The 25,440-nt window shown below is 44.9% G+C and overlaps 1 protein-coding gene across 3 annotated transcripts; it reads right to left on the bottom strand.

Annotated features, from left to right (window-relative positions):
• Window positions 1-594: 594 nt before the first annotated feature.
• EPCIP (exosomal polycystin 1 interacting protein) lies at window positions 595-18,256 on the bottom strand. 3 transcript variants are annotated; one of them, XM_005670324.4, is made up of 2 exons: window positions 18,174-18,256; window positions 595-1,536 (listed from the first exon to the last, which is right to left on the bottom strand). In XM_005670324.4, exon 2 carries the CDS (start codon window positions 1,466-1,468, stop codon window positions 809-811), a length of 660 nt encoding a protein of 219 aa, XP_005670381.1. In that variant the 5' UTR covers window positions 1,469-1,536; window positions 18,174-18,256; the 3' UTR covers window positions 595-808.
• Window positions 18,257-25,440: the final 7,184 nt, after the last annotated feature.

Below are 25,440 nucleotides of genomic sequence, written 5' to 3' on the forward strand. Positions count from 1 at the left end.
AGAGAACGTAATCATTTAGTGGGGCTCACAGTCCTGAAACCTCTGAAATTTATCATTCTTTAGGGGAATTCCAGCCCATGAAACAACAGAAGCAAAAAAAAAAAAAAAAAAAAAGTTAAGGCAGGGTTTTGAAGGAAGATAGCTTTCTCTCTCTCTTTTTTTCTTTCTCTCTTCTTTCTTTCTCTCGCTTTCTTTCGGGCTGCACCCATGGCATATGGAAGTTCCCAGGCTAGGGGTCAAATTGCAGCTGCAGCTGCCAGCCTACACCACAGCCACAGCAACGCAGGATCCGAGCTATGTCTGTGACCTACTCCACAGCTCACGGCAATGCCGGATCCTTAACCCACTGAGCAAGGCCAGGGATCAAACCGGCATCCTCATGGTTACTAGTTGGGTTTTTTCCCACTGAGCCATGACAGGAACTCCAGGAAGATACCTTTCTTGGCGGGTCACCCCCTATGCTGAGTTCCCTAAACAATCCCTGGGGTGCATCGCTCGCTCCATTTCTGATCCGACATTTCTCTTCCCACCCTCAGGAGCAAGGACCTAGCCGCTAGCCGGCCTTCAAGGCATGTTTCTGGACTCAATCAAGTAGGTTTTTCGCTTCTTTTTATTTAATTTATTTATTTTAAAACGGCTTCCATGAATGGGCACCGGCAGAGCAGAGGGGTCTGTCTGGCCCTGTGTGAGTGAGGGCGGGGGAGCAGTGAACTTGAGGCTGGGAATACCCATGACCTTGTTCACAGATGCCGCGCTGCGATTATCCACAGTGTGCCCAAGTTCCTGGAGGCCGGACCCAGCGACAGTGTTAGTAAATGAATGTGACCACATAGCTTTTGTTGCTTAGAATCGGGACGGTTTTAAAGTAGGAAAAGTCGGGGAAGTTGCTGGCCACGCTGGCAAAGTTTTCAATACTATATGATTTTAGGGATGACTCCCTGTTGAAAAGCGCCATATCCACGAAGGAGATATACGTACAGGTTGGCCCGCCTTGGTGCGACCCCACGGGCTTCTCTCTGGATTGGCACTCCCCCCCGTCGTGGATGAGTAAACTCTGCTCCGGGGAGGAATGTTTGGCCTCCGTGCTGACGCGGAGCCTCTTCAGCCCACAGATGGCCAGGTACTCGGTGGGCAGAGTGTTGGTACCACACAGAGAAAGCTTCAGGTCCGGGACGAGCGTGAAGTTCAACAGGAGGCCCAGCGCAGATGTGTCCGTGAACCAGATGGTCAGGCGGTCCCTGTAGCTGGTGTGCTGGACGGCAAGAGGCAGCACGGTTTTACAGCTGCACATCAGGTTGGCCAGACTGTAGTCACAGTCCCGGATGTCTGCAGAGCAGCTGCAGTTCCGAATGGTGTTTTCCTTCGTGAAAATCAGCGTGCTGTTCTTCTGAGCTCCTGTGAAGCCGTCAAATGCCAAGACGCCCAGCGCACCCATCAGAAGGAAGAGGTGCCCAGAGGGCGGAGCCATTCTTGTCTCAGCGTGAGCGGGTGGCCGGTTTGTCTTTCCCCTTCATGAGCCCATTCGTTGGCATTCACCTGAAAGAAAATAAGCAAACTTTGTTATCACAGCGTATCACGAGAAATGTGCAGCTTCTGGAAAAAAAGCAGCCCCCTCAATCACCTGTTAGAAACTTTTCTCTCTTGCAGTTCTAGCAAAGGCAGCAGATGCCAGGAGCCTGCGTGCAGGGAGTATTCTTTCCTCAGAGCCACTGGGGAGGCAGCCGCCACCCCCCTGAACTCTGCTCACCTGAGCTGCAAAACTCCCCGTGATGTCTGCTGATGGTGAGACTGACACACGCCAACAAGCAAGAGCAGATGCCAGAGGAGACGGGCTGCATCCTGTCTCTGGGCGGGGATTTGAACGTGCACCTCCTCCAGACATCCCGTTACTGGTACTGAAGACCTGTCTACCCCTGAAACATGCAAGTTCCCTCCTCCCCTAAGTGTCTCACTTCCTGGAATTCAGGAAACAAACATTCCTTGTCAGAACCAGCATGAATACTGGTGAAACATTTAGTTAATGGCAAACTGTAATATCTAACTTGACAAACATGCTCCCTCGATCCTATGAATCTGTTTACAGGACCACTCAGACTTTTCCTGCTCTCCCAGACCAGCATTAGAGTTGATTTTAACCGTGTTTCTAGACAGTGAACAGACCAATCACACACCAATTAATCACAATGATCTTGATTTGTCTACTCCTTTCCCAAAATAAATGTTATGAATTAATATTGTTTTTTTTTTTTTTTGGCCATGCCCCCAGCATTTGGATGTTCCTGAGCCAGAGATCAAACCCTCATTAGAGCAGTGATCTGAGGCACAGCAGTGACAATGCCAGATCCTTAACCCCTAGGCCACCAGGGAACTCCATGAATTGATTTTATTAAATAACTTACTGTAGGGATCCAAAACAAAGCAATACATAAGCACCGTTAAAGGATCTATATAAGGTGGGGAATGCATGCTTAATTTTAAGAGCAACACTGGCGTTCCTGTTGTGGCACAGCAGAAACAAATCCGACTAGGAACCATGAGGTTGTGGGTTCAATCCCTGGCCTTGTTGCCATGAGCTGTGGTGTAGGTCGCAGATGTGGCACGAATCCTGTGTTGCTGTGGCTGTGGGGTAGGCTGGCAGCTGGAGCTCCGATTTGACCCTGAGCCTGGGGACGAAGGCTCCATGTGCCGCGAGTACGGCTGTAAAAAGCAAAAAATAAAAATAAAAAAATAAAGACCACCACCAATGTCCAATTTGGGGGAACATGCCCTGCAGTGTCTGGCATATAATAGATGTGCAGTCTTCTTTTATGGTGTAATAAGAATGAGAAACATTATGAAATAGGGCACAGATTTCAGTTTTTCAAAAATAATGAAATTTCCCCTGAGTAAGAGATGACTGAAGAAGAGAGCACACAATACAATTCAGTGCATCTGTATGTATGGCAGTGGGCACGGCGCGATACTAAAGTGAGTTTTCTGCCCAGGAACGTGCAGAGCTAGCGAGGGGCCCCCGTGGGAAGAGGGAAGGGAGGCACTGATGGATCCGTCTGGGGAGTTAAACATGTGTCCAAAGACGATGGGGACAGGAGTTCCCCTTGTGGCTCAGTGGTTAATGAATCTGACTAGGAACCGTGAGGTTGCGGGTTCCATCCCTGGCCTTGCTCAGTGGGTTAAGGACCTGCTGCTGCTATGAGCTGTGGTGTAGGTCGAAGACGCGGCTTGGATCTGGCGTTGCTCTGGCTGTGGCTGTGGTATAGGCCAGTTGCTACAGCTCTGATTAGACCCCTAGCCTGGGAACCTCCATATGCCACGGGAGTGGCCCTAGAAAAGGCCAAAAGACAAAAAAAAAAAAAAAAAAGAAGAAGAAGAAGGTGGGGACAGCAGGAAAGAAGCTAGGCAAACATGCACCCCTTAGGGAGCAAGATGGGGCTGCAAGGTGGCAGAGCAAGTCAATGGGAAATCTAAGCAGGCAGCGCTAAAAATGTTGGGGTCAGGTGCACAGGCAGGCAGCACAAGTCCATCAGCAGGGGGCTGGAATGAGTGTGGGGAGATTAAAAATCAGCTCCGCTAGAAGTTCCTGTGTGGCTCAGTGGTAACTAGTATCCATGAGGATGCAGGTTTGATCCCTGGCCTCACTCAGTGGGTTAAGGATCTGTCTAAAAAGACAAAAAAGAAAAAGATCAGCTCAGCCAAGTAAACGTGAAGAGAAGGTGAGCTATTCGTTCATAGCAATCATAGCATCGTTCATCCATTCAGCAAATGTTCATTGGGAGTTTACTAGGGGGCAGGCATTTTGCCAGTCCTGGGGATGTGGCCCAGAATAAGACAGCTTATGTACTAAGGGACATGATTCTGCTTCCAGAGCCTGAGGCAGGCTGAGCCTGTATTGAGGACCAAGGGGCTGCATGAGCAGGGAGACAGAGGGAAGCCAAGGCAGGAGTGGGCAGGGCACAGCATGTGCTGTGTGCCAAAGCCAAGCAGAAGAAATGAAAACGAACAAGACCTGGACCCTGTCCTCCAAGGGCTCACATGCAAAAGAGGAAGACAAGTAATGCACCGAGAAAGGCTCTCCTGAATGTACAGACAGAGGATCAGAGCAGAAAGAGAGGTCCATTCGTGGAACTGGATGAAGCATTTGATAGTGTTTTGTGTTTTTGTTTTGTTTTAGGGCCACCCCTGTGGCATATGGAAGTTCCCAGGCTAGGGGTCACATCAGAGCTGCAGCTGCCTGCCTACACCACAGCCACAGCAATGCCGGATCCTTGACCTACTGAGCGAGGCCAGGGATCAAACTCGTGTCCACATGGATACTAGTCAGGTTCATAACTCACTGAACCACAATAGAAACTCCCTGGTTTGTGTTTATTTTGAAGTTGGCACAGGGTTTTCTTCAAGGATTTATTCATTGGTTCATTTTGTCATGAAAGAAAGGGCTTTGAGAAACACGTAGAGCCAGAATTGTCCCTGAATGAGGCTTAACAGTTTTAAAATCATGTTAGGATGTGGCAGCAAGTATCCCACTTAGTAAGGGACAGTGCATAATTTATTCATTACAAGATAATTTTAGAGGATCACCTGTCCCAGATTCCACTGGAAGTTTCTAGAACTTCATGTCCCAGTAACCCCATCACTCCAGACTAAGAATGCTGTCGTCAGTACCATTGGCCTGCTCTGATCCCAGCCTTGGGGGACAAAGGTGGGGAGATAGATACATAGTCAGAACCTGGGACAAAAGTGTCTGCCTCATTCTTTAAGGTGCTGATAGCATTCAGATGCCTGCACGGAGGAAGAAAAGGGGTAAGAAAGGAAAAGGACACAGTTTTGCTGGAATGAGCAGAACTGGAGTCCCAAAGGAATTTGGGAGCAACTTCCCAGGAGTCAAGGCCCTGGCTGGACCTCAGGAGGCCCCTACTTTCTGGACATCAGAGAGATGCATAGACTATGGGGATGGCGGGGTGTCTTCGGGGAGGGCGGGAGGGGTCCTGTTGGGCTGGAATCCTCTGACTTGCCCTGACACATCCTTTTCTCAGCATCCCAGCTCTCTGTGTGCTCCATCATTAAGACTCGCCTCCTGTGTCCTAATAGGAGCCCCCTCACACCTCTAGGAGCAGGGCATAGGGAGGGGGAAGGTGCATGGGATGTATTTGTGCCCATTCTGCTTTTGCCATGCTGGAATCTGCCTACAAATGAATAAAATGCAGAGTGAAACTAGGGTAAATGTTAATTCCTCCCTTACTTTAAAGTCTAGATAGAAGTTCCTGTCATGGTGCAGCAGAAACGAATCTGACTAGGAACCATGAGGTTGCGGGTTCCATCCCTGGCCTCGCTCAGTGGGTTAAAGATCTGGCGTTGCCCTGAGCTGTGGTGTAGGTTGCAGACATGGCTCAGATCTGGCATTGCTGTGGCTCTGGTGTAGGCCAGTGGCTACAGCTCTGATGAGACCCCTAGCCTGGGAACCTCCATATGCAGCAGGTGCGGCCCTAAAAGGACAAAAGACAAAAAAAAAAAAAAAATCTGTGGATAAACAACAAAGTTTATAGGGAACTATATTCAATAGCCTGTAATAATGCATAATGGAAAGGAATATGAAAAAGTATATATGTCTATATGTAACTGAATCTTGTACAGTAGAAATTAACTCAACATTGTAAATTAACTATACTTCAATCAAATAACTTTTTTAAAAGTCTAATGTTAGAGTTCCCGTCGTGGCACAGTGGTTAACAAATCCAATGAGGAACCATAAGGTTGTGGGTTTGATCCCTGGCCTTGCTCAGTGGGTTAAGGATCTGGCGTTGCTGTGAGCTGTGGTGTAGGTGGCAGATGTGGCTTGGATCCTGCATTGCTGTGGCTGTGGCATAGGCTAGCAGCTACAGCTCTGATTTGATCCCTAGCCTGGGAACCTCCATATGCCGAAGGATCAGCCCAAGAAATGCCAAAAAGAACAAAAAATAAATAAATAAATAAATGTCTAATGTCATCAAAGGGGGTGGTTAGAGTAGGGAGAGTGGGCTCTGCTCCATACAGTCACTCAGGGACTCAAGCTTTATTGTTATTTTTTTTTTAATGGCAATTTCTAAGGCCCTCAGGTCCTCCATAGTATTTTCTACCCACATTTCATGGGCCAGGACTTAGCCACATGGCACCACCTGACTGCAAGCAGCGTGGCAGTGAAATCCAGCACCAGGCCATAGGTATTGGTGGGCACTAGAAGTTTCTGACATACCTAGCTTGTGGGATACAATGAATGGCTTTATGCAACCATGTCAAAAGCTCACGTGCTGTCAATCCACCTAAACTTTTCAGGCAAGATGCTGAAAACCACACATGATCATAAAACCCTCGATCACTGAATCACCAAACATTTTTGAAAACCAGAGCTCCCATTCAGATTCAGTTCAAATATTGTTTTTCTATGGCAGTTGGAGGAATCCTGATAGCAATGAATACCAGCAACTAGCTTATACAAAAGCAAAGACTCCTGAATTGACCAGATACAGACACCAGTTACTTCAAAACAAATTCCACGCAGATTCCTTCTCATTCTAGGATTACACCCAAAATTTAGAAAATGTTTATACTTGGCTCCAAAAGGAATGTTTCCAACTGAACAAGTTCTGTTTATAAGAAGATATTACTAGTAAGGAGATACTGTGTCAGTGGGAGGATAGCATTTGGACCATTTGCCTGAAACAGATTTGAGATGTCATGAATAATGATGCTTTGAATTCTGTAGTCTTTAACACAAAAGACAAGAAATATGATCGTGGGAAAATAGAGTGACACTCTCCAAATCCTCACAGCAATTACAAATCAAGAGTGATTTCAAATCTTAAATCAGAAATAAGTTTAACTTAAAATGAGAAGTGATTTTTATTTTGTTTTAGTATTTTGTATAGCTGCACTCGCAGCATATGGAAGTTCCCAGGCCAGGGATCAAATCCGATGCCAGATCCTTTAACCCACTACATCAGAATGAGTTTCAAACCTACGCCTCTGCTGCAACCAGTGCTGCTGCAGCCGGATTCCTTTTTTTTTTTTTTCTTTTTTGTCTTTTTGCCATTTCTTGGGCCGCTCCTGCGGCATATGGAGGTTCCCAGGCTAGGGGTCGAATCGGAGCTGTAGCTGTCAGCCTACGCCACAGCCACAGCAACGCGGGATCCTTAACCCACTGAGCAAGGGCAGGGATTGAACCCTCAAACTCTTGGTTCCTAGTCGGATTCGTTAACCACTGCACCACGACGGGAACTCCTGCAGTTGGATCCTTAACCCAGTGCACCACAGCGGGAGCTCCTGATTTTTATTTTGAAAGGAGAAGATTCAATGAAAAAACTAAAGAAATAGGAAGACCAGACGTGGATGAGCTGCTCCAGCAAGAAGCAGATGACCTGAAATATAAATCTCAGCCACAGCACAGGGAAGAAAGGCGGAAGAAAGACAGTATCTGGCCATCCCAAGAAACCCGCTTTGCAGCAGGACTTGGAGAGCTGGGCAAGGATGCCAGTCCCAAATGCGATGCCCAAAGTGTGTCCCTGCAGACATCCTTGAAAACCTGGAGGTGGTGAAAGCCAGAAGAATTCCAGAAAAGGAGACAATTTGGAATCTTGGATGTGTCCCTCAAAGTGAGACATGTCCCCACGCGCTTGGAGGTTTTTTTTTCTTTTTCTTTTTATAGGGCCTCACCTGCAGCATAATGGAAGTTCTCAGGCTAGGGGTCAAATCGAAGCTGAAGCTACCCGCCTATGCAACAGCCACACCAGATCTGAGCTGCATCTGCAACCTATGCAGCAGCTTGAGGCAACGCTGGATCCTTAACCCACTGAGCGAGGCCAGAGATCCAACCTGTATCCTCACAGAGAAAAACGTCTGGTTCTTAACCCACTGAGCCACTCGGGGAACTCCTCTTGGAGTGTATTTTATCCACAGCCCTCACTGCTTGCTGACACTGACAGTGGTAAGATGGCCTCGCTCACCCCAGGAGTCTAGGGTTGCTTGTGGGTTGTTCATCCTTGGGCTGCCCGAGGAACCTCACCTCTACTCTGGGAACAAATAACTGGGCAACTGATTAGAAGGCAGTGCTTATGAAAGACACGAATCAAGCGTTGGGCAGGAGGAAATGGGAGAGACTCCCAAAGGGGGTGCTCTTTGGGTTGAGCAGAGAGGGGTTGGGGTCAGAAAAGCTGAGGCACACATAAGAGAGTCACTTGAGCAAAAGCTCAGACCAGAGTAATTGGCATGTCTCGGGGCCGTGTTGCTGGGAACAGGTCAATGGGACTGTGCTGGCCAAGCTAAGGGGGTTGGTCTCCAAACTCCCAATCTGTACCCCATCAATAAAACCCCTCCCCAATAGATGTATTTTTCTATTTATTAACCTATTATAGGAGTTCCCGTCCTGGTGCAGGGAAACAAATCCAACTAAGAACCATGAGGTTGCAGGTTCAATCCCTGGCCTTGCTCAGTGGGTTAAGTATCTGGTGTTGCTACAAGCTGTGGTGTAGGTTGCAGACGTGGCTTGGATCCTGCATTGCTGTGGCTGTGGTATAGGCTGGCAGCTGTAGCTCCGAGTCAACCCCTATCCTGGGAACCTCCATATGCCACTGGTGGAGCCTTAAAAAGCAAAAAAAAAAAAAAAAAAAGAATTGTAAACAATACACAAAGAGTAGAATTTTAATTTTTTTATTTTAACTTTTTTTTTCTTTTTATAGCCACATCTGTGGCATATGGAAATTCTCAGGCGAGGGGTTGAATCGGAGCTGCAGCTGCTGGCCTACACCACAGCTTGAGGCAACCTAACCCACTGAGCAAGGCCAGGGATCAAACCTGAATCCTCACAGACCCTATGTCGGGTTCTTAACCTGCTGAACTACAATGGGAACGCCAAGAATTTTAACTCTTTGAGACGAAAACAAAAATGGAAGTTTGAGTATTTTCAGCATCACCCCACCGGCTTGGCCTGTGTGCTCCCTCTGATGTACTCACGGCCTTTGGAGGCCCCTGCAAGAGGCAAAAGTGAGGTGCTGAGGTTTGTAAGCAGGGGAGATGTGTTTAGATCTGTGCTTAAGGATGTTCACAGAGGTAGAGATGGCATCAGAGGGCCAAAGAGCAGAGGACAATGAGTTCTAAGTAGGACAAACACTTCTCTATTGTATGTTCCTTGAAGGTCTCTCTCTCCATGTGCTGGCTCCTTCTAACCCCAGACTCTCCATATAAATCTATTTCAGTATCTGGAATCCTTGGTAGAGGGGACCAAGAACATAGGCAGGTTTTCAGGTCAGGGGTGGAACTGGAGCTACAGCTACTAGCCTATACCACAGCCCCAGCAACACCAGATCCAAGCTGCGTCTTCAACCTACACCACAGCTCACAGCAATGCTGGATCCTTAACCCACCGATCAGGGCCAGGGATCGAACCAACATCCTCATGGATACTAGTCTTTTTGTTTCTGCTAAGCCACTGTGGGAACTCCCACCTGGTATATTTCCTCATGGAGAAAAAGAGGAGGTAAAATTTGTCTCCATGAATGGGAATTTAGGCAAAATTAGCCTCAAGCATGCAGTTTGGGTCTTCAGGGGACACAATTTAAAGTATTTTTGGCCTAGCAGGTTAAGGATCCAGCAGGGTCACTGCTGTGGCTCGAGTTCCGTCCCTGACCTGGGAGTTTCTGCATGCTATGAGCTTGGCAAAAAAAAAAAAAAAAAAGGGTTTTTGTGATTGTTCAACTCATTGGTTATTTGGGGGCCAAAAAGCCTTTCTGAGTCATTTCTCTCAATATAGTATGGGTATGCTAATTCCTACCACCCAAGGTTATTATAAGAGTAAAGTGAAATGCATGTGGTAATATACATAGTCCACTGGTTCTATTCCTAAGTGCTATTACTACTACTCATAAATAACTGTAATAGATGTAGTGCTATAGTATATTATTCACAAACTATGATTATTTTGTTATGTCACAATTATAGTGATAATAGGAATACACTAGCCTGTTGTCAGAGCGTTCCCAAAGCCACCTCCCCAAAAATCTAAAGTAATATAGTTCAGTTAATGCACCACTGGCATTGAAAATTTGAATGGAGAACAGGCTCAGCATAAAACAAAAAAGACTTTTTTGCGGAAGTTCCCATTGTGGCTCAGTGATAATGAACCCAACTAGTGTCCATGAGGATGCCAGTTTGATCCCTGGCCTTGCTCAGTGGGTTAAGGATCTGGTGTTGCCGTGAGCTGTGATGTAGGTTACAGTGGCTGTTATGTAGGTCAGCCACTGTAGCTCTGATTGGACCCCCAGCCTGGGAACGTCCATATGCTGCAGGAGTAGCCTCTAAAAATTTTATTTTATTTTATTTTATTTTATTTTATTTATTTATTTATTTATTTATTTTTTTTTTAGTCTTTTTGTCTTTTGTTGTTGTTGCTATTTCTTGGGCCGCTCCCTCGGCATATGGAGGTTCCCAGGCTAGGGGTTGAATCGGAACTGTAGCCACCGGCCTACGCCAGAGCCACAGCAACGCGGGATCCGAGCCGCCTCTGCAACCTACACCACAGCTCACGGCAACGCCGGATCGTTAACCCACTGAGCAAGGGCAGGGACCGAACCCGCGACCTCATGGTTCCTAGTCGGATTCGTTAACCACTGCGCCACGACGGGAACTCCTAAAAAAATTTTTTTAATTAAATAAATGAAAAAGATCTTTTTGCATCATTTCCCCTTGAACAAACAAATCTAATTTACAAATATCCTCCTATTCTCCTGTAAATTCTGGGGAGGTGGAAGCCTTTAAATTATTAGTGGGCAAGTCTGGGAAATGGAAGTAATTGTCCAATTCCCATTTATACTAATTTAAATGTGTGTAAAATGTTCGAAGAGTATGGGGTACAATCAAAACCCTTTCTTTGTGATCTTCTTCTGTGCTTGCTGGATACCATGGTGGGCTGAAAAATGGTCCCTAAAGACGTCCACATCCCCGTCCTTAGAATCTGTGTACATCACCTTACAAAGCAAGCGGGATTTTACAGATGTGGTTAAGTTAGAGCTCCTGAGAGGTGAAAATTATCCTGAACTCTCTGGGTAGGCCCAGTGTAACTAGGAAGGTCTTTCCAAGAGGCTGTGGGAGGAGACAGAGAAGAAAAAGGCGAAGTGACAATAGAAGCAGAGACTGGAGTGATGTGGTCACAAGCCAGGGCATGCTGACAGCCTCTGGAAGCTGGAAGAGGCAAGGAACAGATTTTCCCCTGGAGTCTCCAAAAGGAGTAGCCCTGCCAATACCTTGAATTTAGTCTCATCAGGCTGATTTTGGAGTTCTGACCTCCAGAAATGTAAGAGAATAAATTTGTGTAGTTTTAAGCTATGAAGTTTGTGGGATTTTTTTTTTTCTTTTTACAGCTGCACCTGCTGCATATGGAGGTTCCCAGGCTAGGAGTCAAATCAGAGCTGCAGCTGCTGGCCTACACCACAGCCACAAGCAATACCAGATCCCAGCCGCATCTGCAACCTCTCCTGCAGCTCGAGGCAACACCGGATCCTTAACCCATGAGGATGCCAGGGATTGAACCTGCATCCTCATGGACACTATGTCAGATTCTTAACCCGCTGAGCTACAATGGGAACTCCAAGTTTGTGGGAATTTGTTAGAATAGTAATAAGAAACAGATGTAGAAATTACAGGGAAATAAAAACACCCACGTTAAACTACTTTTGGGCCAAACACATTGGCCCCTCTGTATTCACAGCTCTGCAGTATTCACTCATTATTTCCTGTATCATTACTCTCACTAGACTGGATCATAAGCTCTTTGAGTAACTATGCCCTAAGCTCCTTTCTATTCTTCTGTGGTACCAAGCTCCAAAGTGTCACATTGAATTGGACCCAGCCCAGCCTAGACAGATGCATCCGGACACGCCTCATGAGTTCAGGGGATGACTGTATCCAGGTGGCTATTTGCACCTGGGGAAGAGTCGAGGGAAAAAGGAGGAAGAGTAAAGATGGTGTGTAGATGATGCGTGGGGGCCCGGGGCAGGGATGAGCGGAGGATGGGACAGTACCAGTGTCATCTTGACCCAGACTAATCAAAGCCTTGGGCTGAGTCCAGTGGCATTGTAGGCAGATGCTGCATGGACAGCTCTTGAGAACTCTGAGATGTGGGACACAAGCGACCCCTGCCCAGAGATAGTGTGACAAAGGCATTCTCTGCTTTTGCACCGAGGGCAGCCCAGCTCTGGCGCTATGAGGATTGAAAGGCAGGCAACATCATCTGGCTCCTGGTGGAAGACAGACCTGGATGTCCCTAAATACTGTTCATCCAGCAGCAAATCTACAGAAATACCCTGGACTTCCCATTGTGGCTCAGTGGTAATGAACCTGACTAGCATCCATGAGGATGAGGCTGGATACCTGGTCACTCAGTAGGTTAGGGATCTGGCACTACCATGAGCTGCGGTGTAGGTCGCAGATGTGGCTCATGTCCTGCGTTTCTGTGGCTGTGGTGTAGGCCGGCAGCTGCAGCTCCAATTCAACCCCTAGCCTGGGAACCTCCATGTGCTGAGGGCGCACCCCTAAAAAGACAACACAAACAAACAAAAAACAATGAACCAAACAAACAAAAAATGGAGACATGGGACAGCCAATGGGGACTGGGGACAGAGGCACATGAAAGGACCATTTGTGAATACAAGTTAAACACTCCGAGGGACTCCCAGCAATAATTAGAGAAGACTCTTGAAAAGACAGGGTGTTGGGATGGAGGCAAGGATCCTGTATCAGGTAGGGTGGGACCATGAACTAGCCACATACAAGTAATTAGTGTTCATTTAACCTTATTTGTGCCACTAGTTGGTGAAGCCAGGATCTTTTCAAGTATCAAATGGATTACTGCCTTCAGATTAAATGTATTTAATAATATAAATGAACCAAAGTGCTCCCAAGCTTCTAGGCTATGATAATTAAGGACTAACTGAAATGCATGTTTCATGTGTTGAAAGCATTGAGCTTCATCGAATACTGAGTTCACCCATGGGTTTGCCTATTGGATGCTGGACCCACTGCTGTAGGTATGCCGTGTTAAGTCAGGTTTCCTATGTGACAACGCCCTGGGCTACCTGCTGACCGTGGTTTCCTCAGTCCTTCGCTTCACACCTGACACGTACAGGAACTCCATAAATATTTATGTTATCCAAGTGAATCCCCACATTAGCTAAGTCATAGATGAGTGTTGTTGATCCTTTACTTCTTCTTTTACCTTTTACCTCCTAGAATTGTGGAGCATATCATATTACCCAGTCAGCAAGCAAAATCCATCTTCTTCAGCAGGAATTTCAGCATATGGCCCTGCCGCGACAGGGGAAGCATAAAGAAATTTGGGGGGGAAAAAGAGATTTGGTTTTTTTTTTTTTTTTGGTCTTTTTAGGGCCACACCTGTGGCATATGGATGTTCCCAGGCTAGGGGTCAAATTGGAACTATAGATACTGGTCTACACCACAGACACAGCAATGCTGGATCCAAGCCATGTCTGTGAACTACACCATAGCTCATAGCAACCCTGGATCCTTAACCCACTGAATGAGACCAGGGATCAAATCTGCATCCTCATGGACACTAGTCCAGTTCGTTTCCACTGAGCCACAACAGGAACTCAGTTAGTATATCTTGATCTCACAGATATTGTGGGCTTCAGAAGCCATTGCCCTAATTGCTCTTGGCTGAAGGATTATAATAATCCCTGCTGCAAAATTCCCCACATCTAACGTCTAAGCATCCAGTCTTGTAAAACTAAGTTGGGGAGAGCTTTGCTCAAATTACTGGGCCTGTATTATGTGAGTGTGAGGTTGCCAAGGAAAATAAGTCAGAGTAATCCCTTTGCTAGGAGATGAGAAACAAACAAACAAACAAAAAATGCTGGCAGACCTTTAATATTTTAATTACCCTCTTCCAGAGCTATAAAAAGGGATTCAGATCTTCCACTTACAGTTGTACAGTATTACAGCCCCACAAAATACCTTCAGCTATTTCCTTAAGGTGTAAACCTGCAGCTTTTTCCTTTCATTTGTACTCAATGATTAGATTTTAGACAAGTAAGAAGTGCATTGTTTCCTTTAGTGGTTTTAGCTAGAAATATTGGAACTGAAGGCAATTTAAGCCTAGTTGCTTTCTTGGAAGATTTTTAAGGGTTTTTAAATACCTCCTGGGAATGATGACTAAAGGTAATATGGAATCCTGGAACAGAAAATGGACATTAGGTAAAATCTAAGAAAAGCTGAATAAAATATGGACATAAGTTAATAATAATAGTGTATCAATATTGGTCCATTAATTGTGACAAATGTATTATCGTTGTCATGTTAGATGTTGATAATAGGGAAGACTAGGTGTAGGGTGTACGGGAACTCTCTGTGCTCTTCTCACCATTTTTCTGTAAACTCTTCTAAAATAAGAATTTTATTTGAAAAGAATGCCTCCTGATCTCATTGGTGACTCATTGAAGATTACTTTTGTGACAAGAGCAGAGCTCTGGTGGCTGACGTGGGCATTATAATTTGGGCTAAACTGAACATCCATGAAGCCGTAATTAGGTATGACTCCAAAAGAATTCTTTAGAACTCCTGACCCCAGAGAAGATCCTGGCTTCATCAGTGACCTTGGAGACCAGGTACTGCGGAGATGCAAAGGAGAGGTGATCCTTTTATGGGAAACAGATCAAAACTAGAAAGAAGAGGCATCAGAGAATAAGTCCTGATGGGTGTGTATGTGTGTGTGTGTGTGTGTGTGATGCCTCCTTCATGCTGCTTGTGTTGTCCTCTGTGTCTAGGAGTGTTTTCTATTTCTTATCTGCTAAGAAAGAACCCTCATCTCTTAGACTGTCTTCATATCTTTCATCATGAATCTTTCATAGGCTAGTGCATGGATGATAGTTCTTGCCTGCCTCAAACCTGTTTTTCTCTTCTTTCTTTTTCTTTTCTTTTCTTTTCTTTTCTTTTCTTTCTTTCTTTCTTTCTTTCTTTCTTTCTTTCTTTCTTTCTTTCTTTCTTTCTTTCTTTCTTTCTTTCTTTCTTTCTTTCTTTTTGTCTCTTTCAGACTACACCTGTGGCATATGGAAGTTCCCAGGCTAGGGGTTGAATGCGAGCTCCAGCTGCTGACCTACCTCACAGCCATAGCAACGCTGGATCCTTAACCCACTGATGGGGGGCAGAGATTGAACTCGACGCCTCATGGGTACTAGTTGGGTTTGTTACCACTGAGCCACAACGGGAACTCCTCAAACCTATTTTTCATATGTCAACATAAAAGAAATTAAAAACCAAGCTTTTCCAAGAAATCAGTAATCATACAGGGAGCCCAGTGCCTATTTACGTCAGATTTTTAAGCCACTCTAATTAGGCTGTTCTTAGGGTCTCTCCATCGGAACAGTTGTCTTCAGGTTCCTAGTGACCCCCATCCCCCAGTGTGCCAAAACCAATGGTTAATTTCCTCACCTCGTTTTGTTCAACTTCTCACCAGCATTTGACATGGTTGTCTTCTCCCGCCTTCCTGAGCAAAGAACTTTCTGTTCTTCCAAGACCCCCCATGCTCCTGTTTTTCTCACTACCTCAATGGCCATTCCTTCTCAGTATCTGGCTGGGATCCCCTCTTCTTCCCTGATGTTGTTGCACCCCCGGCCCAGTGCCTGGCTCTCTTCTCTATGTATATCCACCCTCTTGGTGACTACATGCTAAACAATGGATTGAGATATTATTTATATGCTCCAAACCCTTCCTGGAGCCTCATCCTCACATATCCAGCATCTTACTTGATTTCTCTATCTGAGTATCTAACACGCACCTCAAACTTAACTAGTCAAATACACGCCTCTTGACTCCCAAGAGAATTCAGACTACTAGACACTGAAGAGATGCTATCGTATTCACATTTTACTGCACCAACACTTACTGCCCCTCAGTCCTGTTTTCCCAGGACTGAACTAGCTAAATACAGAAAATGGTCATTGACAAGAGGCAAAGTACTTTCATATAAGAAATGTGGGTGTTACATGTGTGTTGAAAAATGACCGAGAAACTCTACATGTTTTAATGATTAATAATAACTGCTTCTTTTGTGCCAGATACCATTGGAAGTACTTTACATGTTTATATCATTTAATTCTTGCAATAATCTTAAAGACAGATATTTTGGCTCCATTTTCTTTCTTTTGTTTTGTCTTTTGAGGGCTGCTCCTAAGGCATATGGAGGTTCCCAGGCTAGGTGTCCAATCGGAGCTATAGCCGCTGACCTATACCTCAGCCGCAGCAATGCGGGATCCGAGCCACGTGTGCGACCTACACCACAGCTCACCACAACGCTGGATCCTTAACCCACTGAGCAAGGCCAGGGATCGAACCTGCATCCTCATGGATACTAGTCAGATTCACTTCCACTGAGCCACGATGGGAACTCCCCACAGAACTTTTTTTTAAGAAGAAATCTTTATAGTCCAATCTCTTGGGATAGAACGTGATGGAAGATAGTATGAGACAAAGAATGTATATCTATGTATGACTGGGTCACTGCTGTACAGCAGAAATTGGCACAACAATGTAAACCAACTATACTTTAATAAAGAAACCCCCCCCCAAAATTCAAAAAGAAACCTTTGTAAATTTGACTGAAAAATCAAGACAACCTGGGTTGAATGCTGCTTCCATTAACATAGGCATGGAATGTAGGACAGAGACAGAGAGCAAGCCAGTGGGAAGTCTTAACTAAAATATGTAGCTACTGTACCTTTCTGCTCCACACAGGTCCTTTCGAGAGTTAATTAACCAAAGGTCACAAACCCCTCAAGCCTTTCCCACCAATGACTTGGTGTTTGGTCACCTAATTAAAATACTGGTGCTCCAACCCCAGATCATACCTCTGGCCCCTTGAACACTCACCCATGGAACTGTTCTCTCCACACACAGAGACACAATCCACTGGACCCTGAATTTTAAAAATGGATCGTATACTAGGTTGAAGCAATAAAAATATTCATGCAAAAACTAGAGATCCAAGCCAGCTGTTGAAATGTATTCCTTCCTGATAACTTTTGTGAACCTGTTATTTGCAGAAATGCCCAGTTTCTGACAAAAAAAAAATATAGTGAGAAATCTTCATTTCTTTCAAACGTTATTTTTAAGCAGTGCATTACCTTGCATTAGTTGGTCTAAAAATAAAAGGAAGAAACTTCCCAAAGATCACCCCATTCATTAAAAAAAAAAACTCAAGCAATCGGGATCTGATCTTTTTGGTGGTTTTTAAGGACAGGCTTTTGTAAATATTATGCACAATTCTTTCAAAACATTTCGTTTCCTCAATATACACCAACACACTATGGCTAAAACACTGCTCCCAAACACATCTAATAAACAATGAACTACATGCAGGACTGCATAAGGATTACTGGTTTTGATGAACCCATCCCCATGTTGCCTTTTACTGCAGTATTTATCATGTTTGTTTCACTTTTGAATACAGGGGCCAATTTTTGAAAAAGTTACCTACCCAATCCACACGGTAATGGTCAGTTGAACTTGGTTTCTTCTTGTCTTCCTATGTTTTCTAGTGACAAGTGTATAAATAAACAGTACGTGCAATACCATTAGATCAAAACAGAGTGAAGAAGCAATAAAAGTCAATATTTTGAAAGCTCCTCGTTTTGCCTGTGATCACAATAAGAAAAAGAGAGATAACATGTATCTCTTTCATTTAATTATTACTCACGTTAAAGACAAACAAAAAATATAGCCAGATGTTTTTTTTCTTTTTTTCTTTTCTTTTAGCCAGATTTTAAAAATAGAAACGAGAGGCCCAGATTCCATGAAGATACCTGTTACATAATTTCATCCTAAGTCAGTTTATCTGTTGAGGGAAGTAATAAGACCATTTCCCTCTTTGCTTAATGAACTGAAAACCTTTTCTTTTAAAGGCAGACTCTCAGTAAAACTCCATTCCTATGCCTGGAAGCTGAAAGGAGTGTTTCTGGGCGAAAGTGTTTCCTAAGTGTGCATTCTGTTCAGGAGACGCAAACCCTACAAGAAGAAGGTGGTGCCGCTGGTGGCTCTTCGCAGAATTTTCCTGCCCTGCAGCAGAAATTCTGAAGCTATTAAACATGGTCTGCCAGGCTAGACATGCTTTTCCAAGAAAGAAGACCAGAGCAATTACTTACATCTCAAGGGTTCCAGTACGAGGCTGGCTCCTCCACACCCCAGACGGATCCTTCACTGCGGCTTGACAGCTGGTTTAATCTGCAAGCCGGGACAGATGGAATGCCTGTTCTTGCACTTGCTGTTCTTTTCCGTTTTCAGGGGGCCAGTGGCCCTGGTCATTTCCATGGCAACCAGAAGGAAGCTGCTGGCTTACCGGTTTCATTAACCACACAGCGGGAGAGAACCCGCCTTGGTGATGGCTGGCTCCTCTTTTGGGGTTCCACAGTGGAAAGTTTCCAGAAGAAACGAAGGAGATTGCTGCTCTCGGCTGACCTGAAGGGCTGACAGTAATGCGAGAAATTCTACTATAGCAGGAAATTAAATGAATTAAGGGTAAAGCATGGAGACGCCTTGATGTTTTAACTTTCATGATTTTTGTTCCACTTTTTTTGACCCAATGAATTCTCACTTAGGGCAAAAGCCTGAACTGGTATAAAAATTGTCCTGTGTCATTGTCCCAAAGAGATAATGAACTCATTTCAACTCCAAAGATTTAGTCCTACCTAGAGATGCTCAGACTAAGTGACTGAGACAGAGAAAGAAGACAAATAGCATATGATATCAATCCATGGAATCTAAAAAAAAAAAAAAAGATACAAATGAATTTACTTACAAAACAGACTCCTAGACATAGAAAACAAACTTATTGCTCACCAAAGGAGAAGGGGAGGGAAGAGGATAAATTAGGAGTTTGGAATTAGCAGATATAAACTATTATACACAAAACAGATAAGCCACAAAGTCTTACTGTATAACATAGGGAACTATACTCAATATTTCATAATAATCTGGAGTTCCTCTTGTGGAGCAGCAGAAACAAATCCGACTAGGAACCATGAGGTTGCAAGTTCAATCCGTGGCCTTGCTCCATGGGTTAAGGATCCGGCATTGGCATGAGCTGTGGTGTAGGTCGCAGACACGGCTCAGATTTGGCATCGCTGTGGCTCTGGCGTAGGCCTGCTGCTACAGCTCCGATTGGATCCCTAGCTTGGGAACTTCCATATGCCACAGGTGTGGCCCTAAAAAGACCAAAAATTTTTTTTTGTAATAATCTATAATGGAAAAGAATATGAAAAAGAGAGGAGTTCCCATTGTGATTCAGCAAAAATGAATCCGACTAGTATCCATGAGGACACAGGTTTGATCCCTGGCTTCGCTCACTGGGTTCAAGATCCAGTGTTGCCATGAGCTGTGGTGTAGATAGGTCGTAGATTCGGCTCAGGTCCAGCATTGCTGTGGCTGTGGCTATGGCGCAGGCTGGTGGCTACAGCTCCGATTCAACCCCTAGCCTAGGAACTTCCATATGCTGTGGGCGTGGCCCTAAAAAGACAAAAAAATATGAAAAAGAATATATATGTATATATATTCTAACACAACATTGTAAATCAAATATACTTAAAAACAAAAATGTAGTCCTGTTCTCTCATTTCTAGTTCATTTTTTAAAAAATATTAAAAACCACAGAGCAAATAAATATGTAAAAACCATTCTTTTATATTAACTGATGAGGACTCCCTAAATATGGGATACGTGAGATGGACGGTAGTGATGGAGGAAAGTCTTGGTACTTAAAGACCTGAGGAAACTAGAGCTCACGGCAACGCCGGATCCTTAACCCACTGAGCAAGGCCAGGCATTGAATCTGCAACCTCGTGGTTCCCAGTTGGATTTGTTTCCGCTGCGCCACAACAGGAACTCCGATATACATGTCATCTGGCTTCTCAGGTGGTCCATGGGATCAAGAAGCTCAAGGAATTAAAAAAATTGCTGGAGAACAGGTTTGGAGATGCGAGAGCCCCATCTCAGCTGTAGAGCTGGCCTCTACAGCTCTTGGAAAGCCAATGATTCATAGTCAGAAGTAAGGGAATTAAGAACAGAGAGAATCCACTATTGTGGGTGTTTTGTTTCAGCAAAGCAAACATGTAAATTCTACCACATGAACCAAGTGAACATGGACTTTAGTTCAAATCTCGATTCTGCTACCTTCTGGAACATTTTCATTAAAACAAAATTTTTTTATAGATTGCACTTGGAGTTCCCATCACGGCGAAGCAGAAACAAATCCAACTAGGGATCCATGAGGTTGCAGGTTCAATCCCTGGCCTCACTCAGTGGGTTAAGGATCCAAGGTTGCTGTGAGCTGTGGTGTAGGTTGCAGACAAGGTTTGGATCTGGCATTGCTGTGGCTGTGGTAGAGGCCAGCAGCGGTTGCTCCATTTCGACCCTTATCCTGGGAACCTCCATATGCTGTGGGTGTGGCTCTAAAAAGCAAAAAGCAAAAACCAGAAAAACCCCAAACAGATTGCCCTTGTAGCATATGGAAGTTCCTGGGCTAGGGGGTGCATCAGAGGTGCAGCTGGAACCTACTCCACAACCAAAGCCAGCAACACCAGATCCGAGCTACACCTGTGACTTATGCCGCAGTTTGTGGTAACTCCAGATCCTTAACCCAATGATCGAGGCCAGGGATCAAACCCACATCCTCACAGACACTATGTCAGGTTCTTAAGCAGCTGCGTCACAAAGGGAAATCCTTAAATTTTTAATGCATTACAATTAGTTGATTTACAATATTGTGTTGTTTTCAAGTGTGTGATTCTGTTTTATTGTTGGTTGTTTGTCTGCTTTGCAGATTATATTCCCTTACAGGTAATGCCAAGATATTGAACGTTATAGCTGAAACTTTGTGAGTCTCAGTGTCTTATCTATAAGGCGGGGGTAGCCATACTTCATTGAAAGGTTGGGGTGAGGATTGGATGAGTTGATATATGTGGACGGGATGCTTGAGGATGGAGGAAAGGGAAAATGAGCAATCATACACCAGCTTCCCCAGCCTTCCAGAACAATTGTGGCTAACACAGTGGCTTGGTGTACTCAACCTCTGTTCCAACACTCTTCTCGCTTGCTTGCCTCTGCTACGGAGCTTGGAAAACTAAAACACTCAACTCGCAGAGCCCTCCACCACCATGACAGCTGGGGCTCCACATAAGATTTGAGTTTTAGTGATCATTTATCCTCGATTTGGGACTGAGTGCCATGGAGAGAGGACCATGAGCATTTGTTTGGGAACCGAGTTCAGTGGGAGCAAGAAAAGAGTCCTGGGCATCTGTGTTGCTGGCCTGGGTCTCAGCAGAGCTGGTCTAGTCTGGGAACTAGTGCTGGGGGGTGTTTTCTGATTGACCGGCTTCCTGGTTGTGGCAGGTGGGTCATGCCTTGAAACTGATGGCTGTGACCCTGGCTTTCTTTTGGAGAAAGTGGCCTCTTAATTCAGCAACTGTCTGATTGTGGAAGAGGCAGCAGCAGCTCCCTGGAGGGCCCGATTCTGTGGTGGCTTTCTGAGTTCAGCTAGAGTCTTTTCAGCCCTCTGCCATGATTTAAGAACTTGCTGTATGTCTTAAGAAACTCCTCAAGAGTTTCTTGGAGTTCCCATTGTGGCTCAGCGGTAATAAACCCAGCTTCTATCCATGAGGATGCAGGTTTGATCCCCCGGCCTTGCTCAGTGGGTTAAGGATCCAGCATTGCTGTGAGCTGTGGTATAGGCCAGCAGCTGCAGCACCTCTGATTGGACCCCTAGTCTGGGAACTTCCATACCCTGCATGTGTGGCCCTAAAAAACATATAAAAGCCAAAACCAAACCAAACCAAATAAAAAAACTCCTTGCTGTTTAAAACAGCTAGAGTGGACTCTGTTGTCTGTAATCAGTAGGATCCCTGTATTTCTTGCCAACATAGGGTAAGTGGAGGTTTGCTGGGACTGCTCCTGCTGCTTCATCATCTTCTTCCTTCTTAAACATAGACACAGATGAGGGGGGTGGCTGTGCTAATTCCCATCACTAAAGATGGCAGAACAAGAACAGAGAGTGGAGGACTTCCTGTCATGGTTCAGCAATTAATGAACCTGACTAGTATCCATAAGGATGAGAGTTCAGTGCCCGGCCTTCCTTGCTCCAGTGGGCTAAGGATCCGTCATTGCTGTGAGCTGTAGCGTAGGTCGCAGATGCAGCTTGGATCCCGAGTTGCTGTCACTGTGGTGTAGGCCAGCAGCTATAGCCCTGATTCTACCCTTTCCCTGGGAAACTCCATATGCTGCAGGGGAAACCCTGAGGGAAAAAAAAAAGTTCAGCGGAATCAGGCAACTCAATAACATACCTTGTGCAGCTTCTCATGGCTTCACTCTCTTTACTTCTTCTTCCTTTTTTTTAGGGCCACACCTGTGGCATATAGAAGCTCCCAGGCTAGGGGTTGAATTGGAGCTGCAGCTGCCAGTCTACACCACAGCCACAGCAATGCTGGACCTGAGCCACATCCGCATCTTACACTGAAGCTCGTGGCAACTCCTGAGCGAGGCCAGGGATTGAACTCGCATCCTCATGAATACTAATCGGGTTCTCAACCTGCTGAGCCACAACGGGAACTCCAACATTTTCTTGAACCACTGAACATACGTAAAGAGACTTAACGTGTTCCTTTCAATGATTTGTCCATGAGAATTATTTTGTCAACATCTGTTCTCTTAAAACCTGCTTGTTGTGTTTTAAAATTCTGGTTATATGCATGACTCGGCTTAGTTTGGATTTCCCTTTCTTCAAGACAGTATAACTAGGGGACAGCATATCCATTAATTGACAGTAAGCAGCCCTCTGCACGATTGTTTCATCTTTGTTGGGCCACCTCAGAGACTCATTCGCCCAAGCCTGTATCACCTTTTTTTATTGGAAGAAGACTCAGAATTGGAATATGATAATGAAAGGACTTTTATTCTGTGACTAAATGGTGCAGGATCTACTCTCACTCTGAGGCACCAGAAATTCAATTTTTTTCCCAGTGAACTTGACTGATCACGATCTGAGGGGCATTTGACTGCCTGGGGTAGGGCACAGCTAAGGAGGGGGCAGGCAGAGGAGGGGGAAGGGAATGCACAACTCTTATCTTGTTAACTTTGTGCAAAGAGCTGACAAAATCTATGTCCACAAGGAGGGGACTCTTAGGAAACCTAGGAGATGAACTGGCCCAGGTATTTAAACAAAAGGTGTGTGGAATGAGTAGATTCACACATCTCAGATCTAGGGAGCTCGCTGGGCCTAGAGCCTGAATCCCCACCAAAGGGATCCCTGTCAAACTTGTCCCTTTGGCTGAGCTAGGGATCTGCTGGCTGCCTGCTGAAGGGCAGGTGGCTGGAAATCATTGACCGTTCTGCTCCATGGTTCTGGGACATCATCAGACAGCTCGGAGAGGGCCAGCCCAGAGGACCAGAGCTTGGGGATGTATCACCCAAAAGACGATGCCTGCAGCACTCAAAAGAGAGGGCTGCTCCCCCTTAGTGATGGCATCCTGCACTTAACTCCCACATTTCCAGTGGGTCTTGTGTCTGATTTATTAAATACACACTTCCTGATATTTGCTCATTTGTCTGGACCATCAGCCTCTCCTGAGATTCTGCTTCCAACATTTGTAGCTGAGTCTGCAACTTTCTCTCCATACACCCCCCAACAGCCCAAGGAGTTATGACCAAGTCCGCCACCTACTGGTGATACTGGGTTCTCACAGAATCAGACCTTAAACCCAGCTATCCTGTGTTTACCAGGAACACTACCTTATATGGGGGGGGGGGAGTTTAATCTCCCTTATTTTTTTTATTTTTATTTTTTTGCCTTTTTGTCTTTTTAGGGCCTCAAACACGGCATATGGAGGTTCCCAGGTTAGGCGTCCAATCGGAGCTACAGCTGCCAGCCTATGCCACAAGCCACAGCAACGCCAGATCTGAGCCGAGTCTGTGACCTACACTGCAGCTCATGGCAACGCTGGATCCATAACCCACTGAGCAAGGCCAGGGATTGAACCAGCAACCTCAATCTCAGAACCTAGTCGGATTCGTTTCCAGTGTGCCTCGATGGGAACTCCAATCACCCTTACTTGATCTCATTCATACTATTGCCAAAAACGTTGTCTGTTAGAGATGCTCTCTGGGAAGCAATAAGAGTTTAGTTTTGTTGTAAACCAGACACTGATATGATGAAACCAGAAAAACGAATCAGCTTTTGTCTTGATAGGAGAAGGGAGGTCCAACTACTCAAGAGGATGGAAAGAAAAGTCAACTGCACTTGTTATTCAACCTCATCCTTATTCTTACCGGTTTCTCCTAATAGGTAGCCTTCAAATGGTAATTTGGGTGTCTGCTATAAATCCTTTAAATTTATTGGGGAGGAAATAGAAAGCCTTGGCTATTTCAGATCGTAGAACTACCATTTGCGTGACTTGCCCCAAAGAATATTTTCATAAACGCATGAAATCCAACTGGCTTGAGGTGGCAAAGCGATGTTGCTATTTGATCAGTTAGAAATGAAACTGAGGGTCATAGTTCATAGAAATTTTTTTCAATTTTTTAGTATTTTAAATGCCACTTGTGAAAGCAGGAAATGCTGCAAATGGCTGACAAATTTAGGAAGACAGTAATAAATCTTCTCACAAAAAGCACTGCAGAAAAAAAAAAAAAACCAAAAACAGCCTTATTGTGGCAAAACCACAAAACGTTGCACCTGCATAATGTCATGTGTTTGAGCAGGGGACTCATGAGCTTGTACACGGCAGTTTTTCTGTTTCATGAACATGTAGTAAAAATAATGGGACATTAAAGAACTATTTACAAAGCTCTAGGAAGTCACAAACACGTGTAACAGATGAGCATTAAAGACTTCCGGCAAATTCTACCGAACCTCGGAATAAACTCTGTTTTGCTGTGTTTCTGATTTCTGTGGCATCTTACCAGAAAATGCGCCTTCGTGTAGGGAAGAAAAAAAAATCCCCTCCATATTTGTATCATCAAGGTTGGAGATTTTGTCTCCTTAATCAAATTGTTTTTATTGGACTCCCATAATGCATTGCACATTTCAGGGTGTGGAAGTAGAAAGACAAACATCCACTCTCATGGACCGTATTCTTGCTGGGGGCCATTGGGGGTAAGTAGGGTGTATGCATGCAGATAAAATGATGAAATGAAATGATGGATAGAGTAATTCAACTTATTTACATTGACTTTTGATAGGAGTGGATTATGAACTCTAAAATTTGTCCTTATGTTTTTCTGTTGCTTTTTCTTCTTTTTTGTTACTCTCCACTATCCAATCTCCCTTTCTGCCCTTAGCTACTAAAATTTCTCAGCTTTGTTAGGCATAGCTCTGTCAAATTGAGAATGCCTGTCCCTTGTTCCTAGCTGTAGCTACATGAACAA

The sequence above is a fragment of the Sus scrofa genome, chromosome 13 (genome assembly GCF_054392235.1).
Source record: "Sus scrofa isolate SSC_HxYL_T2T_F1_AM1 chromosome 13, Sscrofa_HxYL_maternal_Yorkshire_Landrace_v2.0, whole genome shotgun sequence".
Classification (NCBI taxonomy): Eukaryota; Metazoa; Chordata; class Mammalia; order Artiodactyla; family Suidae; genus Sus; species Sus scrofa.